The sequence below is a fragment of the Rhopilema esculentum genome, chromosome 18 (assembly GCF_057945365.1).
Source record: "Rhopilema esculentum isolate cy_ngs chromosome 18, ASM5794536v1, whole genome shotgun sequence".
In the NCBI taxonomy this organism is placed as follows: Eukaryota; Metazoa; Cnidaria; class Scyphozoa; order Rhizostomeae; family Rhizostomatidae; genus Rhopilema; species Rhopilema esculentum.
Genome location: NC_142832.1, coordinates 7,539,640 through 7,560,393, shown reverse-complemented (window position 1 = coordinate 7,560,393; position 20,754 = coordinate 7,539,640). Strand labels below are relative to the sequence as shown.

Genomic DNA, 20,754 nt, shown 5'->3' with positions numbered 1-20,754 from the left:
GAGTTAAAATACAATACAGAAACGTTAATACTGCTGAATCTGCGTTTTCTTTAAGATGATGAGAGGATTTTTCGATGACAATGATATTGAGTTTGAGAACTGCGAAATACAAAAAACCTCGATATGAGCGGATAAATCCTCGATATGAGCGGAATGGCCAGTGAGGTATATTGAGGACTCCATTCATAAAAAAAGAATCTTTCTCAATTTTGATATTCATTGTTTATAGCATATCACACTGGTTTATATACATATTTATGTGCATTTGTGATAAATAATTAGAGAATTTCCATACAAGAGACTGTGGGCCTCCCATTCCTTACCATTACCAAAGAATGGGTGGTGTACACAGCCATCCATTTAAAATAACAAACAAAATGCAATTTATTAGATGCTTCAAATTATTAAGTTTCTACTTCACTGAGTGGCTTGAGATCTTTGCTCGATAAAAGGTCAAAATTTTGTGGGTTTTCCATTCAGTAATTCGTCCTGTATAAAATTCAATATCAAGGGAAACAAGGGCAAAATAGACTAGTGACGGCATATACATTATAAGGTTAATTCATTTACATAAGGAGAGCCGTATTTATTTAGCCGTTTTCGTGGGAAATACGTCGTTTTGATCAAAGGTGTAAGGGGGGAACGGGAGTGTTCTTTAGGAATGGGTGGGAATTGAGGAGCTAAGTTGGTGAAACTGCACTCATACTGCACTCATACGGCGAATCATACTGCACTCAAGCCGGGAACTGGAGAAAACAATTTATGATACCCCCAAAATATATAGCTGTTGCTTTAGGAAAATCGTCATTTTAACAGGGATGCCAGTTATCTACCGTAAACGAATATTAAACAAATTAAAACTTTGGCTTAATACAATTTCTTCCGTTACTGAACACAATAAAACGCCATTCTAACATAATCTACTGACCTATAAGGAAAATAAAAACATTTAAACAACAATGAATTGGGAATGGGTGGTACTAAACAATCAGAGACCTTTGAAAGAATCTCACTTTGAAAGAATCGTACGCCAGTGATAATTGATTGATCTGATAACAGGTTTAATCGCAACGAGTAACCAATTAACGCAAGATCATCGTAAAAATACTTTCCTAAAATGAAATTTCTTTACATGTAATATACAAAAAAAATATTTTGAAAATTTAACCCAAATAAGCATATATTTGATACGTCCATGAAGCACAAATTATCCAATTTTGCTTTTAAATAAATATGACAATCTAATATCAAACTACATGTATTGCATTTAATTCAATTAAAATATCACGGGTCTCCAAATTCATTAAAACTTTTAACCAGATGCCTAATGGCAAGATTTTCAGGAAGAAAGAAATTCAAGTCCGCTAATTTCTCGAGCTCAGCAAGAACTTCGTCGAAGCCTGATAGGAGAAAACAGTACACCGGTTATTCAGAGCAAAGAATAAAGTATTAGTTACAATAAAGTTCAATTGTCTTTATATAGTCAAGCCTGCAGCAGCAACGGACACCTCACATGACGGACACCTCGTATAACGGACACCCCTTATAACGGACACCTCATGTAACGGAAATCTCATATAACGGACACCTCATATAACAGACACCCCGTATAACGGACACTTTGTATAACGGACACCTAATATAACGGACACCTCGTATAACGGACACCTCATGTAACGGACATCTCATATAAGGGACATCTCATATAACGGACACCTCGTATAACGGACACCTCATGTAACGGACACCTCGTATAACGGACACCTCATGTAACGGACATCTCATATAACGGAAACCTAAAAACAGCTGACAAACAGATTTCTCCAAAAATTTCGATCATGCGGTCAAAACTATACACAAGTAACCTCCAGTTGGAAAAATCATTATTGGTTTTTCACAGTTTGGTTATAATGATCATAGTAGAACATGATAAAGGCAACAAACCGAAATGTCAAAGCTCAGAAGATACAGATTAAAAAGGATGCATACGACTGTGGTTTTTCAAACCTTAATAACATACCACATCTTTAACAGAAGGAAAGTGTCGTAAAGAAAGTTTTGATTTTAATTAGATAGATCGGTTACCGTTTCATTATACCTGCTATAGCAGTTTTGCCACTAACACCCCCGTCCGTTTTATAAAACATTAACTTCACAGGAGACATGCTTAATTAAAAGATAAAAGTCAATTGGCGGGATTGTTCATTGCGGAGAAGCGAGATCTCTAAAAAAACCCGTTTTCAGTTTAAGTATAAGAGGCTGCTAACGAATACATCATTAATATGAAAAAGGCAAAAACAAACCTGTTCGTGCAACGAACGACCATCTCTCGTAATGTTTATCGACCATCTCTGGACATCGCAGGACCAGCCTGACCCATAGCAGTAATTTCTGCCGATTCAGCCCAGCGCAAATCAACGCACGAAACATCGAATCGTAACTTCTCTTACGAGGCTCATGCGAACTTTTGATCTGGTGCAACGCGATTAAAAGTGACTGGAAGTGAAAACAATAAGAGTAAATTTGCGGCTAAATCGTAAATATTCCAAAGCTGCATTTTCGGTCCACAAATGAAGCATCAAAGCAGTAATAGTGTAATAAGGAGAGTTGGCCGTTACAGTTTTGTCACTGTTTCAAACTTGCACGGGACAGTGTAAACAGGGTCTAAATTAAAAAGCTACAGAATTAAGATGAAATTCTTCGGATACACGTACCATAACACCTTCACACCTTTAAGATTTTAAAACTGCTTGAACAAAGAATAAAAGCATCGATAATGCGCATACCTGTCTCGGCGTTTCCTGAGTGCCGCCCAAGTCGATGCCAAATGATTCTGAGAGCTTGACATTCGGCTGGTCGTTGAAGTTGTTCCCATGCTAAGGGATACACAGAGGTAAAATACTTGTAAGATCACTTTGACAGGCTGGTATGTATTATACCTGATCAGCATAACCGTACATTAGCCATTTCATATTCAATTGCAAAATATATATGCTAATTATTCTAATACTCTACGCATACAGCGAGAATCTTTACCTTCATTTTGTAGAAATTCGAGAAGAGTTCCCAGGCATGCATTGTTCCAACCCTCGCCGATTTGTCAGAAATGCAGCCAAGCAGTGACTTTGTGGACAACACCGAGTGCTCAATCGTCTGTAAAACGGAAGTACAGAATCACACAGAAATAAAGGACAGTTCTTATTTAGAAAAGGGGAATTCGTAAGAATCAAATAAATTAAAATTGCAGAACTGTGGAATGTTGAAATATGGAGCTCCCCATTTGTGAGGATTGAAAGAAAGAGCAAACTGTAAAAAAAGCTTACACGAACAGGAAACGAAACATATTTAAAGAAAGAATGGAGTAACAAAAGGAGTGAGAAAAGAAGTAAGTAGGGAATAAACAATGGGGCAGCAATGAGATAAAAAAAAGAAGAAGAAGAAAAGAACTAGCGACAGCTTAAATTAATGAAAAAGTGACAAAGAGAAAGGCAAAAAAAATGAAAGAAGGAAAATAAAAAAGGATACAAGAAAGGAGAAAACGAGCATGGAAACAGGAAAAAAATCGTTAAAAGCGATTATAAACAATAACTAGCCAAGGAAAAGAGGATTGCTCTCTAGAAAGGCAGTACTATTTTCAACATCGGCTATCATGGACGCCGGACAATTTGGCGTCTGGTGGCACGGAGCCGGACAATCTGGTGCCATTAAGTGCTCCATGTTAATTCCTGGTCACCCATAAAGTCATCAATGTCAAAGTTCCAATTCAAATAACGTTATTAAGGCTTTTAATGCTATATAGCTAAAAAATATGGTGTCAAGTCAGGTAGAAAATATCATAAATTGCTCGATTTTTGTGTGGAAGGTGTTTCACTGAAGGAGAGTCAGGTCCACGGCTGAAGCCTTACAGTTTACCAAGTGTCAACTACGCTAGTCCAAATACAATTGGAAATCAGGCATTGGAACTCAGGGAGACCTGCCCAGCCCCTACATTCTTTTGCAATATTGGATTTCAATACCTATATTCAACATATAGGTTCTCACGTTTGATTATTTACCTTGTAAAGCATAACGATTAGATATCAAGATTAAAAAACAAAACATACCCTGCACAAACCATGCTGAAGTAAGTCTCGCAGCGAAGGAGCAAGTTCTCCCCTGACTATCGCGACTAGCTCTTCTTTCAATCCAACATCCAGCTAAAAATTGGTATTAGAAGTTAATAAAAAAATTATCAATTTCATCCGGCTTATTCCTAAATGACTTGGCTGATTTCGGGTTGACTTTCTATACTGGCACGATTATTTTGTGATCCAAAGCTAGCAGTACATCTCAAACAATTTGCCCCAACCTATATGCGATTGCAAATATACCACTATGTAACTTAGTATATTGAAGGGAAACCAATGGATCACCATCTATAAATCTATGATTGGAATCTATCACACGTCCTACCTCGCAGGTGTAATGTTGCTACTAAAAGACATCAAGTTACACTAGCCTTATATCGAATATTGCATCCATTCACTCAAATACCCTTAACACGAATATTTTAGTAAGTTTAGAGCAGTGTCATTTCCCTAGGTGATGTTTGTGAGCAAAATTTCATTAGTTGGCAAGCTGATTGGTTTAGACAATGGTGATCTAATGAAACAATGATTTGCAATCTTTTCGTGGTACAGAATTTAAAAGTGACTTTGAAAAAAGAAAACATTTTAGTAAATTAAAGCTTTTCGTCTGACACTTTTCAGAGTTTAAAAAGTCAGAACATAGATCGAAAACTCTACGCTAGGGTACCCGGTTGTGGCGGTCATTGTAGCGAGGACAAATATCCTTTTGCCAAGGAAGTTTTTTTGTAAATGATTTGAAGAAGTAATAGGAACACCATGTTATAACAATGATGTAATAAATACACAACATGAAGGACACCGGTTGTGGATCGAAATATATATACCCGGTTGTGGATCGAAATAGGCCAATCAGAAACACGAGCACATGACTCTCGAGGTTGACCAATCAGTGCCGCTTGCCTATTAAGAATGTTACCAATGGAGTCCTAAGGTGAAAACGAACTCTTTCTGTCTAGGTAGATACTATTCATTTTTATGTATATAGATTCCAGCACTGCTAAATGGACCGACGATCGGGCTCTACCAATAATCCGAAACATGTCGCTATTATAGTTTTGTGCACAATCTGGGCTTTCAAGTAAATGCTGCCCGAAACAATGATTTAATCTTTAAAAGGATAAAATAGCAAAAGTTAGAAACGTTCACTTTTACTGTCTGGCAAGGAATGTAACATCAAGTAATTAATACTAACCTGGTCATCGTCAATGGAAGACTGAGTGTGTATAGAAACAACCGAGGTAGCACGACTCCTCATTGCAGTCGATGAGGAGGACATTCTGCTTCTAGGCCAAACCTTTCCGTTGGCAGGACGTGGTAGCTCGTCATCAGAGTCGGGAAAAAGCAACCCTAAATCTTTCAGCTGCTCGTGTATCGATACGATTCGGCTGACGGCAGCTTTAAGTGTATTCAAAGGTTTTCTGAAAGGTTAAATGAAAAAGAAGTTTCAGAATTATGAATTAGGCTTCTCAGTATATTTCAAAAATGAATTTTTAGAATTACGAATTCACTGATATACTGAGGCTTCTCAGTATATTAGAAAATAGTTCTTGGGGTGAATGAGAGAGTTAAGAGGCATTAGAACAAAGAAATTTTGAAAGTAGAAAAGGCCTAAGCTAAGAGAAGTAGAAAAGGCCTAATCATGATATTTATGATCACATACTGGTAACCAGCTGAGGCCGCCGTTGCAGCAGCCTTTCGCATCATGTGTTCTTCAAAGTGTTTAGCACTGCATCCAAATTGACTGGGGAAATTGAAAAAAAGACGTGAAATGAGAACAGGCAATTTTATGAAGGTAAAAATTTAAAATGGCTTTGAACAACGCTAACATACTAAAGCTAATCACCTATAACCTTTTGTGATATAAAACCTCAGAATATTGGTCGAAAACTCTTAGCTAGGAAATATCTATACTCAGCTGTGGATCGAAATAGGCCAATAAGAAATGCAAGCACACGACTGTGGATCTGAAATGTTTGTTTTTTCAAAGGAATTTTGAAATAAAAAAGGCCTTAGTGGATGTTTTAGTTAAATCTATAAATTAACAGCAATGTAGAATTCAAAAGAACTCTTTGACGAAACATTTAGACAACATATAAAAAGATAATGTACAATCAAGTTTATCAATTGCTGGATTCAGGCTCCATAACCTTTACAACAGTCTCTCAGTTAAAGCCTTACGGTTGAAACACAAATTAGCAAAAACAATTTAATCGGAACAAATAGAAAGAAGATGGCATCAAAACGAACCTGATTGCAAATATTTGTAAGACGGCAAGTGTTTTTCTTATCACCGCCATACTTGCTTCGTGCAACCTCTGAAAAGAGAAATCGAAATTCAGTTTCCAAGTCTACTGGAACAACAAAGTGATACTTTCCTTACACACTTCAATTAACGAAATCCCTGTTGGTTTCCAACCCTCTCTTCACATTGTCGATAGGAATGAACTTTAATGTATCAGTTAAGGAACAAGGTAACTTTGGGGTTGATTCTGACAAAAATACTGGACTTCAAAACTGAACTTTAGAATATGAAGCTTCAAAGGAGATCAAAGGAAGAAACTTAATCATCGCTAAAATTCTGTCACAAGTAAAGATAAATGGAAAAAAACGACTGTTACTCCGTGAAATTTTTTTCAAAAAAGACTCTTTTCACGACCTGCTCCGTATCTCTATTCAAAAAACTATTCAACTTCATAAAGACATCGTGGTAGCAAATTAACGAGATTTCCAGTCCTTTTTTAAAGGAGGCTTCAATTTAATCGCTATTACTATTTCAATACTCTGACGCAAAACAATACGATTCAAGAACAGCAAGGACAACAACTATAAACAAATAATACAAAACATCACTGTATAAAAGAGTCTTAGAAAAAATTGTAAATTGTCAATAAAATTGTAATACCTTTCTCTTTTCCTCTGAGATTTCCATAAATCGAATATGGGGGGCAGGTATGCCTGAGCTGTTTTCTTGCTTTCTCATTGTACTTGGACTTGCAGAGTGAGCATTTGGATAGCTGTAAGCCTTTACACGGGCACTTGACTCTCTTTCTGACTATAATTGAGCAAATGAATGTGAAAAATCATTGGAACAAGATGTATTAGAAGAAAATTGACTATCAGGAGATGGGTGTTTTTTCAGGTTTTCATATCGATATGTATATTAGATATTTGAAAAATCTAAAGAATAAATATCTGTGATATACTTACATTCTTGTAATCTTTTTCTACCTTTTCTTTGTCACTTTCAATAGTCAATTGTTGATTATCTTTTTAAAATAAAAACATAAACACAACACATCAAAATTTGCCAATGTATAAGGTTAAAATACTTTATGTAAATATAAAAACTACTATACCACAGACCAATCGTTCTTTTATCAAACTAACATGGTCTAGCATCACTCTCTTTTTTAACAAAGCCTAATTCATATCAGCATAGAATAAGTCAATTATTCAACTGTCGCAGGCCAGATAAAGTTGTATGTGGCTCTTCCCCTGCTTTAAATGTTTCTCAAAATTTCATGATTAATTCGTACAAATAAAAAAAAAAAGGGAATTAGTAGCTCTTACAAGACTATGCAACTGCAAGACTCTTACAGTCTTGAAAAACTCTTACAGTCTTGAAAAACTCTTACAGTCCTACAAAACTCTTACAGCCCTGCAAAACTCTTACAGTACTGCAAAACTCTTACAGCCCTGCAAAACTTTTACAGTCCTTCAAAACTCTTACAGTCCTGCAAAACTCTTACAGCCCTGCAAAACTCTTACAGCCCTCCAAAACTCTTACAGCCCTGCAAAACTCTTACAGTACTGCGAAACTCTTACAGTACTGCAAAACTCTTACAGCCCTGCAAAACTCTTACAGTCCTACAAAACTCTTACAGTACTGCAAAACTCTTACAGTCCTGCAAAACTCTTACAGCCCTGCAAAACTCTCACAGCCCTGCAAAACTCTTACAGCCCTGCAAAACTCTTACAGTACTGCGAAACTCTTACAGTACTGCAAAACTCTTACAGCCCTGCAAAACTCTTACAGCCCTGCAAAACTCTTACAGTACTGCGAAACTCTTACAGTACTGCAAAACTCTTACTGTCCTGCAAACACTTACAGTCCCGCAAAACTCTTACTGTCCTGCAAAACACTTACAGTCTTGAAAAACTCTTACAGTCCCGCAAAACTCTTACAGTCCTGCAAAACTCTTACAGTCCTGCAAAACTCTTACTGTCTTGCAAAACTCTTACAGTCCTGCAAAACTCTTACAGTCCTGCAAAACTCTTACAGTCCTACAAAACTCTTACAATACTGCAAAACTCTTACAGTCCTGCAAAACTCTTACAGTCCTACAAAACTCTTACAGTACTGCAAAACTCTTACAGTACTGCAAAACTCTTACAGTCCTACAAAACTCTTACAGTCCTACAAAACTCTTACAGTACTGCAAAACTCTTACAGTACTGCAAAACTCTTACAGTCCTACAAAACTCTTACAGTCCTGCAAAACTCTTACAGTCCTGCAAAACTCTTACAGTCCTGCAAAACTCTTACAGTCCTACAAAACTTTTACTGTCCTACAAAACTCTTACAGTCCTGCAAAACTCTTACAGTCCTGCAAAACTTTTAGTGTCCTACAAAACTCTTACAGTCCTGCAAGACTTATGCTACAACTATATCCATGCATTTTTACCTTTTAAGAATTCGACGAAATTTTCCATATCTTTGATCTGAGTCGACAGCTGGGTGATGAGCTGCTCCTATAAAAGGCAAGAAAAACCGCCATGCATAATAGATAATTTCCGTGTTATAATTGGACAGACTATGCAAAACTACTTTCGGACAAAGCAAACGTACCAATTCATCATGGGTGCTTTGTCTAAAAAATCTAAATCCAGCTTAAAAGGATTGGAGCAAATCACTGATGAAAACAGCATTGATCAAATATTTATCAAAAGTCATGATAAATACAGTGCTTTTCCTGGTTTGATCAAACAAAATTTTGGTAACTGGCAGATCAGACAAACAGCTCGAAAAAAGATTAATTCTGATTGCTTAAATTCAATTGACGATTTTACTTCTGCACTTTTTATTGCACTAAGCTATCTGTATTAAAATTTTAAAAACATCATTTTGCAAGAGGACTAAGAATATCTACGTTTAATACATCTCCCACAATAAATGAGCTCAGTTTGCTAGCAGTATGGCATCTATCATTAATGCCTCTATATACCTATCGCCTTACATGCAGGCCTAAGGAGAACTTTTCTGGCGCCTGGGACCCGTGATGACGTCATTAAAACTGTGTTATTACTGCGTTGGATTCGTTAGAAGCGTTATAACTTCTTAGGGCCCCTCTTGGATCGAGGCCTGGACAATCTTGGAGTCTCGCCTACAAGCATCCTTGTCAACAGTTGGTTAAAATAAATTTATACAGAAAGTAATTACAAAAATTCACCTTTGCTTTTCCAGGATTCACAAGCTGAAAAATAAAACGCATTTATTTATACTAGGACTTCAGTAAGAAATCTTCAAGGTTGCTAGGATTAAGTTTGTCCTATAATGCTGATAAAGTTGCATGTAACGTAATAACGCATGCATATTGCCAAATCAAGTCTTGAGACATTTGTTTCTCATTTGATCCATTTTTGACGTAAGAGAAGGGTATTCAAGTTACCCTTTAGGGGCATTCAAGCTATCCTATTAGGGTATTCAAGTTACCATTTTGGGGCTAGAGGTTAACCAAAATCTGAACAAACAACATAAATAAAATGAAGATTTATCTTTAAAAACAGTTTGGCGTATATTTTGTTTTTCAAATTTATTGATGTTTTCGCTTTAAAATATAAAAAATGAGAGAACGGTGTCAAAAATAAATAAATAAAATAAATAAAATAAAATGAATAAAACAAAATAAAATAAAATTTAAAACTAGATTCATTTCTACGCAAAAAACATCTTTCATGTTGAGGTTTGCACAGCAGCCAGTGTATCCCAACATTAAACTTAAAAATTTGCTCTTCTTGAAACAAATAAAAATGAAAATAACAAAACAACAGTCACCAAACTTCAAAATGAGATACAAGTATTGTTAAAACTAACCCCCCCCCTTTCTTGAAGATATTCAGCAGATATAAAACGAGCTAAGGCCACCTCTATAAATAGGTACCAGCCAGTAATGACACTTGCAGCTCCAAAGCAAATTCATTGAAATTTGGATAAATTTTAAAATAACAGGGCTTATGTCCGTCAAGTTATTGTCGCATCTAGAGTAAAGTTATTGTCGAGTATACGGCATAATATCAGTCCTTATACAGCAGAAACAATTTACAAGGTGACAATTTTACAAATTCTGCTTTATAGTAACAATGTGTTCCTTCACATTGCACTATCAAAAAAGACTTTTTTGAGATCTTTCAAAAGACGGGCACAGAAAGTAATAAATGGCAACAGGGACACTTCAACTTTAAGATTTAAGACTTTTTGTAAAAATTTTAACCTTGACATTTAAGATTTAATTTTCATCATGTATATAATTTTCATTTCGATAATCCATGTATATTTTAGACAGGTCCTTTATTGATAACAGCACGTTGTTGCTGACCGCAAGATAACCTGTATAAATATGATATTATTATTATTATTATTATTATTATTATTGTAAAAACAGGCTAGCCAGTTACAAATTACCTTGTAATAGTGAGATTTGTAATTGTAGTTTTAACTGGAATTCAAAATGAAAAGTTTCCATTATTATCATTATTATTATTATTATCATTATCATTATCATTAACATTATCATTATTATTATCATTATTATTATCATTATCATTATCATTATCATTATCATTATCATTATCATTATCATTATCATTATCATTATTATTAATTCTCTTCAATGTTTAACGATTTATATTGTTAACATATCAATGGTTGACGCCCTGTCAATGGTTTTTTCACACAGAGATAGGACAATATTCTAGCTGCATGGGGATAACACCCTAGCTATATGTACTTTTGTCAGTTGACTTTGTAGTCTGAGTTTCCTTATAGTCTTTCCGAAAATAGAGTGGAGCGAAATCACAATACTTCTCTGTCCCGCAATTAGAAAATCAACTTAATATCGAATATTCATTCCCTCCATTGTTAGAAATTACTCGTTAATTGATTAACGTCAACTGTTTCCCTCAAATCCGCTTCAGGATGGGTCGTTAAAACTTGTTCATGATGTCGAGACAGATATCTTCAGGATTTGAGAGACAAATCCTACACATTTAATACTTACGACAGGATGGGCTGTTGCCTTTGACATAAACCCTGTCACATTTCTAGCTTAACTAATTGAAATATTTTTACCATGGTTGACCCTTAGTAGAGTGGGTGGGCTGGTTTCTGCAATAATGTCAAATTGAGATCTCTAGTGCATCGAATTTCCCAACCCAGTTTGATGCAACCTTAAAATATCTTAAACATATAATGCCTATTTTTGAGCAGGAACACTTTAATACTGATTTTACTAAAATGACCGTGTCCAAACACCTAACCGAAAGCAGATTTTAGTGCAAAATTCCTTAAAAAAATACACTCTTTTTTATCACAACAATTTTATAAGAATACAAGCCTCAACATTGGCAAAAGTTAAAAACAACTTGAGAACAATCCAGCCTCAGATTTTCGAAAAAATTAAGAACAGTCTGCCTGAACTTAAATTTACTGGTTCTTATTAAAAAGAGTGTAACCAGTTTTTGTGAAGGTTATGTGTATTATCATTTCATATAAAATAATGGTAACATTATTTGCTTTATGCCTAGCAAGCCTTGACCCTGAATTTGACGATTTTTACAAGAAACTCAGCATTGAGATTTTCCGGGCAGTTATAAACCCTTATTCTATGACAGAAAAAAATCTGTAATTTTCTATGACAGCAAGAAAATGTTTAATATTTGAACTTGTTTGAAATAGTGGTACATTCTAATACCACCATCTAATGATAATTCATCCATGTTTGCCATTAAAAGGCAATCAATTGTACCCTATTTTTGTCAACATGAATATTATAATTTTATGAGAAATTTTTGGCAATGTGAAGATAAAAATTGACCGTGACTGATAATCTTGAGACTGTGTTCTTTTAAAGCTGTTTTTTAATAAAAAGAGTTTACTGCAAAATCGCAAAGGCAGAAATTTCCTACAATGTTACGATTATCTGCCGACAAAAATCTGTGTCTTTTGTGTAACCAATTGGTCCTTCAGAAATTAAGAAATTTGAAGCGTTAGTGTTGAGCGAGAATTTCTAAGTTTCAATTTTGATCAGTAATATTTTAGAAGAAAATCCATTAAATACCTTTGCCATTGCCTTGTCGATCTGGTTTTTCATTTCTTCTGGGCTAAAGAAAAAAGAAAGCAATAAAAATAACTTAAATAAAAACAAGAAAACATTGGTCTCCCGTGCGGGGAATCGAACCCCGGCCACGGCGGTGAAAACGCCGGATCCTAACCACTAGACCACACGGGATTGGGTTCAAAATGGGAGTTATTCTAAGTGTATTGTCGTTGCAATGATGTTGGACACTGCCTGAAAAGGAGGGTTGTCACATGTCCACTTTTTAGTTGTTTTCTCGGCTCGAACCAAAATTCTTTTAGCGGGGGTATATCACTCCTTTTAAACGATTACATAGAAAAGGTCCTTGGACAAGTATACGGCTCTTCTCTTTCAATTTTTAGGGTATTTGCCATTGTATGCAGTATTTATTGAGAACGAATTTATTACACAAAGCTAGGTCCAGATCATCTACCAATAAAATACGGCACACTTTAGGCAGAAGACAATGTCGAAGGAATACTGACGTACGAGCAAGCGGAACGCGTCGTTGGGAAACTCCTACCCCCAAAATCACTTCGGACTAAGGCTCCGTTGCGGAGTTACTCCGGAGTGATTTCCTATCACCTTCAGAGTGATTTTCACTCCGCTAATCAGGCGTTGGTGAAGCGTAGTGTAACTCAAAGAACCAAGAGTTTGAAAAACTGTCAAACATTAGCATCATAAGAAACAAGGGAGGTTTTTTCGAAACTTAATAGCTAGCTAAAGATGCTTGAATAAATTTCAGACGAAGAGCGCATTATTGGATTCTCCTCGACAAATGGAAATCTGCTAAAAACGACTTGTTGTATAAGATTATTGCGAGGAGCTGAAGAAAGGTGAGCAAAGAAAGATGAGCTAAAGCGCCAACTGCCACGAATTCATAAAATTATGATAGCAATAAAAAGGAATTTTTTTTCAGTGAATGGGTTTCTAACATTTTAGCTCCGTGAGAATTTTTGCCAGTGATAATTAAACTTGGGAATGACTTCAATTCAAAACCTTTCACAAACTATTCTTTTGTTTACCACCATCATTTCCTAATTACAAGCTTAACTGATTATCATTTCCTCTTGATTGTGAAAGGTTTTCAAACCAATCTTTGTAGCAGCAAGAGGATAAATAACATACCTCATTGACTGAAATTCTTCTGTACTCATATTCAATTTTGATCTACAATGAAAATTGCGAATATTTCAAACAATGTCTATGCAAACAAAACAACACTGCAAATAAAGAGAATCAGATTATATTATTATTTCTTTAATAATGACTATTTCCATGACTTTCACGTAATTTAATGTGCGTATAACTTAATTTCTATATTCTAGTTACTTTCTCTTAATCTACTAATATATTTATGCTAAAGAAAATTAGTTTGATTTTGTTGCTTAAGTCGAACTTGGCCTTCGACTTTGACTGGAAATCGCAACAAATTATGAGGCTTATGTTAATCAAAGCAGCTTTTTAGCTACAACTTTTTCATAATTAATTTATTGAATTTTGAGCAGAAGCTGTACAAGAAGCCATTTCAAAGCAACAGGTGAAATATTTTAAGGTGGAAGCCATGTTCACCAGCATGTGGGAGTGGATTTTGAACAATAGAAAACTATGAATCAAAGCAAAGTAATTTGAAAGTGCATGCAAATGAACCAAAGGCCATTCTTGTGATGGAAGATAAGTACACTAATTACTTACTCAAAAACATTGGTTTGAGTTTTCAAGCCCATATTTTTTTTTAAATAAATCTAAGTGAAAACAATGATTTAAATGATTGTCATAAACGTTTAAGAAATTTTACAGTGCCACAAAAGTAATAACTGATATTTTAAAAAAAGTATCAAAGGAGACTTAGCCAATAAACATACCTTAGTTGTTCAACAATATATCTATTTTTATCTGATTTAGAAGAAGGGGTCTTGTCTTCAAATAAGTTCACTTTGGCATCTTTTTGCTACAAAAAACAAAATCATCTTTGTTAAAACCATCAATGTACATTTGGATTGCACATCCCTCATATTGTGAAAACTGTTGCCCCCAAGCATTGGTCCCAATAAAGAGGAATGATAGGCAATTTTCATTGCAGAGCCAGAAATTATTGCAGTACACTCCTTTATCATAATTAAATGGGTTATATTTTCTGGAGGGAGCCTTAAAGAGTGTAAACTATGATTATAAATATGTACCAGGCCCATGACATATAAATAGGTACTGATCAAACTGTATACAGATACGTAAATCTGATCTCATCAGAGTTTAGTTAGACCAGATTTTATTTTCCTTAGCTTTTGTCTAAGGTTTAAAAATAAAAAAGGTTATTCAGGTTTGCAAGTCAAAAGAATTTCTTAAACATTTAAATAAATACCAAAAAAGTGTTAAAAATTAAACATAGCTTTATTGAGGTAGATATCTGAACAGTCATACTTTAATGACAAAGAACTGGGACATTTGCTCACTCACTAAACCTCAAAGTCTTTCACAGTTTATTTTAAATTCAACTTCAATTTTGAAGAGAAATAATTCAATGACTTGTGTAAAGCTTGGGCTACAATATTATTTGTTTTTCTTACCTTGGCAGCATATTTTTCTAATTCATTAAGAAGCATTCTCAGCTGGTCAGCAAGATTCTTCTGTCTCTCTTTCTCACAAGTAACCCTCTTGTCATAGCACTCATATGCCTACACGACAAAAAGGATGATAATAAAATTACGCACAAAGTTAAACAATTAACAATAATATAAGAATGAAGAACAAATTAAGACAAACATATGACTGTATTCAAAATGAAATATATTATACACAACATAATCATTATGAATTATAATATGGTTCACAGAATGAAGAGGATGATGACATCAATTGGAAAACATAAGCATATTATTCCTTCATTAATGCTGAACAGTGCCAAAAGTTTACCAACTGTGTATCATTTTACCAGCATGTGCATCAACATTAGCCTTAACAAAGCAATGAACTTTTCATTCTTTGAAGCTGAAATGCTGGCTTCAACTCAAATTTACAGCTCAAATGATGGCAAGAGCAGTTGAATACATACCAAATGAGTTGTACAGGTTACACATTTTAATTTGCTTTCATCTGGACCTACAGTTTCAGGACAACCAATGAAGGCAAAGTCTTCAAGTTCTCTAAGCAATTTCTAAAAAGAAAAAACGAATTATCAGAACAAGTTTCCAACAATTTCTTTTTTCATTACAAAGGTATCAAGACCAAGATGGCCTCTAACCTAATTACAACATTAAAATAAGAATAAAAGTTAAAAGGATCGCTGCTACAACAACTTGTCACAAGTTAATATTAAAAGTGCCTGTGACATGATTTTTTTTATTCTCTTAATTGAAGCGTTGCACTGCTTTTATAGTAGATCTGAACTTTTTTTGAAATAAAAGAATTTTGATATTGAAATTAAGTGAAATAGTGCGGCCTAGCCAAGTCGCTTTATCATCATTCAGCGTTTGTTTGTGACGTCATGGGAGGAACTCGTTATTGTAACAATGTAAGCGCTACCTTCAAAAATCTCATCCTCGCTACCACTACTTTCTCTGGAAATATCGCTCATGTTGGACCTTTTAGATTTCCCTTATTGACTATGATACAAAAACTTGAAGGAGGAGGCGATCGGGTCCCTCCCGTGACGTCACTGTCTACTCATTCTGAAAACCAAGATGGCAAATTTTGGCGTAGAAGATCACCAATAACTCCTTCACTTCTCACGAAACGTAAAAACTAACCTCAGAAATGAAAATAACAGGCCTTTTTACATAAGAATAGATATATAAAGCCAAAAGTACGAAAATCATGTCACAGGCACTTTAATTTAAATAATACAATTGGCAATTGGGAAGGGACAAAAAAACTAAAAAAACGTTATATTAAAGTGTCATTTTTAAGCAAAAAAAGTATATAATCAACTAATAATAAATAAAATATGGGGTTTGAACATATTGCTCTAATTTTCTCTCAATCCTATTCTAAACCTTTTATGTAGAAGCGGCAACTAAATTGAGACATTTTAGGTATTCTTGGCTTAATATTCATAGATAAATTGATTCCAACTTGTTAGATGCTTTTAATTAGAGGCTATCTATCAGCAAATTCATAAGAAAATGAAATTCATCTCCTAAAACCCTTAAACCTGTCACTAAGCAGAAACTGTGGTATCGTTTTTCTCTAAGGGTAGGGTTTTTACCAAAACGACCAGCTTCTACTTCTAGATTATGAGCATTTGGTCTTAACCGTGAAAGGCATCGTCTTTTGTTAAAGTCTTTGACAATGTCAAGATAGGATTCGAAAATTGTTTTAAGGGTGGGCCACTCATCAAATTACCAGCAATCTGAGCCATAATTTTGAATGATACTGTCATCTGGTCAAATAAATATTTAAATAGTCGAGGTTGTAAAACCATTTAACTCTTTGCATTTAGAAATTAAAGAAAAATATCCTTTACCAGCTTTTTGCTTGACCTTTTCAATATGCTCGTTATTATTCAGTATAGCAAACACTGTAAATAAAATAACTAAACTAGCCTCTTGATCTGTCTTTGGTGCTGAGACAATCTGCTTCAATCTGAACTGGACCTAAATAAAAGGCAATTGAAAGTAATTAAAATTTGGATGCTAAAACTAGAGCTACAAAAGCACTGAAAAAATAAACATTTTGACAAATGTTTTCCCTACAACAGCCAATGTCTTATACTATGCATAACAAGTTTGCTTACCGACAAGAATCAGAGACCTATAATGAAACTTAATTATTTCTAAAAAATCTGTCTTTATTCATGACATACAAGTAATGATTTAAAAAAAATCAATCAAATCAACCTCTTTTCAAGAAACACATTACCTGAGCAAAATGTGATGTTAAGGCCATTAGCGAGGCATTGAGTTTTTCTTGTTCTTTCTCAAGTTCAAGAAGATGTTGACATTCATCTTTACTATTAAGAAATAAACAATAAATTCAATATATAAAATATATTTTACTATAATAAAAAACACAAAAAATACAAAATGAACTCTTCTCTGCTGCTTTTGCTTCTGTTAATGCTTAGCTTTCATAGCAAAATAAAATATAAAATCAAAGCAAAGGCTATCATGATGTTTATCTGTCTGCTGCAGATTTTTCAATGCTGTTTAGGCAAAGCTATAAACACTTGAGTGTCTAGAAGAATATTTTTCTCACTTATCTGATAATGCAACCAACAGAAAACCAAGCAGGAGAGCAGATTCATTTGATATTTTTACAAACCTTTTTGCATCAGTCTTATACAATTTTTGGTGTTTTTCAAATCTTATGGCCTAATCATGAATTTTTTCTCCATTTTAGATCTGATTTTTAGTATCGTCGTTTTAAACAATATGGAATATTACACATGAACATGCTGGCTAATGCAAGTGAACTAGTTAGCTGTCATTAATCATGTATATTTTTGCATATTCCATAAAAAATTGAAATTTGGAGCCAAAAGACGTTCATCATTGCGATTTTTAAAAATGTTCTTAAAAATGGTGCTTCTTTCCATGAATCTTTGTGAAATGTACTTTTTCATTAGGTAGTGTTTTTTCACATGACCCAATTTGAAAAGAAAGAATGAAATGAATACCAAACAATAATGGCTAGTGATACACACAACTGACAGATGTTAAAAAGATTCAAATATTTCAACATAGCAAACAAGGAATTTCATTCAGCAGGTGGTATATACATGAAAAAATCATATATCAACTGAATTGTCTCTAATGTCCACACTACCTCTTAACAAAACAAAGTAAATCCTATACTTTTGCAAATAACAAAAAAACAGGTGCTTTTCAAATTGACAGAATGAATGAAACTTATATGTACAGTTTATAACATAAGTTATAAGAGTAAACCTTGAAGACCAAATTTTCTCACAATTGTTTACATTTGCACAACATTAAAGACACACATTCAAATGATTTCCCTGCAACCAATCTTTCAATTTTTTCTTTACATTTAAAATATTTGCAACTGTAAGCGCATGTAACCTTATCTTCATATTGAATATAATATCTATATATACATGGTTAATTTAAATTTGGCACTGAATAACTTTAAAAAATTAGAATTTATCTAACAGATCCAACACAGTTTTTCTTTATTTTTTGCCTTCTTCTCATTGAAGTAAAAAATTGATTTTAATACAAAAGAAACAAATTTAGAAAAATATTATGAAATTCAGACAACTGCAATATTATACAGTAAGTCTAAAACTTAAAAAAGATAATAAACACTTGAAAACCCTAAGAACTAACATATATTCCAAGTTATTCTTATGCGTTTACTTTTTGCAGGGTACTGGTTGATAACTGATAACCTAAATAAACAATTACTTTAAATATTGGCCTGTTTTTATATTTTTCTAAAATCTGATCTTTCTGACCTTAAATAAAGAAAAAATTTCAAATCATAACAAAATAATTTTGTTATATCTTTATGCTTAAGTCTTTTCTTAAGGGTGAATCATGTCTTAACAGGAATCTTCCCAGGATTCTTGTTTTTGCATGAAATCCAACCAAAGGTATCCACACTCCATCCCCCTGCTTGCTCCCTTTTACCTATAGTCTACCTAAGACATTGTGTTTAAAAGGAAGATAATACTTTTGTATGTTTTTCTCCAAAGGCAATCCAGTTACAGCCCCTCTTTTCCTTATTCAAAAAACTCACATTTTATAGCAGAGAGCTCTGCACCTGAATAAGAAAACTTGTAAAATTCCCTTATTGAGCATTTGCTGAGAAAAATTTGAGGATGCTTAAACCTTTAGTATGGATCTTGCCTGAATATCATTGCTTCATTGAGATAGAACAACCCAAATGGGACCTGAAGACAATTTTAACTGATCATGGGCAGGGGGTTATAGCCCTCTCAACCCCCAAATCCCATGACAATGAGTATCAAACATTACAAGTCAATATACAAATATTGTAAATAACTTTTGATTTGCCAGACTTCCATGTGCTTCAGACAATAGGCACATGGAATACAGAATGTAATTTGCTTGATCTTCCATCATTAGCAGGTTGCATATATATACCTATTCAGAGAATTTGCATGTGATTAGAAATACCTGTGCATAGTGGATCCAATATAACATGTACCATATATGAAAACTGACTGTTCTTTTAAAAAAGTAAATTCAAGCAACCCACCCACAGTGCTTTTGGTTAGTTACTTTTCAAAGCTTAGAATGAAAATTTATGAATTAAACTCAGCTTTGCACTTCAAACTTCAATTGACAGTTCTTAATACTAAGTTTTGATCAACAATTGAAACCAAAATCTTATGTTTTGAGCTATATATGATGTCCTACTGAAAATAAGCCAAGCTATCAAAGAAAGTGGAAACAGAAAAACAAGACATTCCTTCTTCCATTCATTCTATACATTCGAAACAAACAAGCCATAATGAAGGTGCTGCTTCACTTAGGTTGGGAATGATTTAACATATTGCACATTTCCTGAAACGTCAAGGCCACAGTATCTATCATTGGTTTCATAACATTCATACAACAAAACGTTAGCACAAGAATTATTCCCTATCGGTCGATTTTGATTACAAAACATAAACATCTGACTTTGAGGGGTACAGCGACCCACACTCCTTGTTGTTTACTTTTGTAAAACTGATAATATCATGCGCGGGCTAGGAAATAATGCTTCAGAACTTAAAAGAAAACATTATATTTTAATTTGAATGCTGAACGAACGCCTGGATCCAACAACCAGTAGGCGTTTTATGACTAAAGGGAACCGGAGATCCTTCTGATGATAAGTAGAAATCGAAATGGGCCTTGCCTTTAGGATATCTATATAAACTGGTTTGTACCTTGATTCATTTTCACGGAAGGTAGCAGGATTTTCTTCGGTCGAAGCAGCACCCAGAGGCTGCCACCGTTCAACTTGTGGTGGATTTGAATAAGAACTCTTCTTGCCCTCATTTCCAAATGGGTCGTGGAAGTCGAAGGCCTCATCGAACATGTAACGTTCCAGCGCCATTATACTCTACTCAACGGGTTGCTGAAATAACTATCCAAGGAGACAGACAATTTTAGCAATGAGGATTCCTTTGACTAACCAAACGCTCATTTTGATGGTCTTTACTTTGTCTTCAACACATCTTCCCGGACATCTGCTATTTTCACTCCTCCTAATGGCAAGAAGCAACAAAAATTCACCTCAATTTGATTCTCCTTCGCAGTAGCCATTAGCTATGACGTCACAAGGGATCTCGTTGCCATAAG

The 20,754-nt window shown here is 34.4% G+C and overlaps 1 protein-coding gene and 1 non-coding gene across 2 annotated transcripts; both read right to left on the bottom strand.

Moving 5' to 3' along the window:
- Nucleotides 1-199: 199 nt before the first annotated feature.
- On the bottom strand, nucleotides 200-20,671 carry LOC135696580 (RUN domain-containing protein 1). Its single transcript, XM_065216019.2, has 20 exons — nucleotides 20,340-20,671; nucleotides 17,339-17,429; nucleotides 17,023-17,073; nucleotides 15,534-15,635; nucleotides 15,049-15,156; nucleotides 14,347-14,432; nucleotides 13,610-13,651; nucleotides 12,464-12,506; nucleotides 9,578-9,601; nucleotides 8,813-8,879; nucleotides 7,335-7,393; nucleotides 7,030-7,179; nucleotides 6,375-6,442; nucleotides 5,788-5,868; nucleotides 5,320-5,545; nucleotides 4,104-4,196; nucleotides 3,037-3,153; nucleotides 2,787-2,876; nucleotides 2,304-2,496; nucleotides 200-1,400 (listed from the first exon to the last, which is right to left on the bottom strand). The coding sequence occupies exons 1-20, from the start codon at nucleotides 20,507-20,509 to the stop codon at nucleotides 1,285-1,287; spliced, it is 1,977 nt and encodes a 658-aa protein (XP_065072091.1). The 5' UTR covers nucleotides 20,510-20,671; the 3' UTR covers nucleotides 200-1,284.
- Trnae-uuc (transfer RNA glutamic acid (anticodon UUC)) lies at nucleotides 12,563-12,634 on the bottom strand. Its single transcript has one exon. It is a non-coding gene; the product is annotated as a tRNA-Glu (tRNA).
- Nucleotides 20,672-20,754: the final 83 nt, after the last annotated feature.

Excerpts from the sequence above, each read along its gene's own strand:
- LOC135696580 (XM_065216019.2), bottom strand. The coding sequence starts at position 20,509 with ATGGCGCTGGAACGTTACATGTTCGATGAGGCCTTCGACTTCCACGAC. Across the intron at positions 5,546-5,787 it reads GCGGCCTCAGCTGGTTACCA|AAAACCTTTGAATACACTTA; the intron begins GTATGTGATCAT and ends TTAACCTTTCAG. Across the intron at positions 2,877-3,036 it reads CGAATTTCTACAAAATGAAG|CATGGGAACAACTTCAACGA; the intron begins GTAAAGATTCTC and ends TGTATCCCTTAG.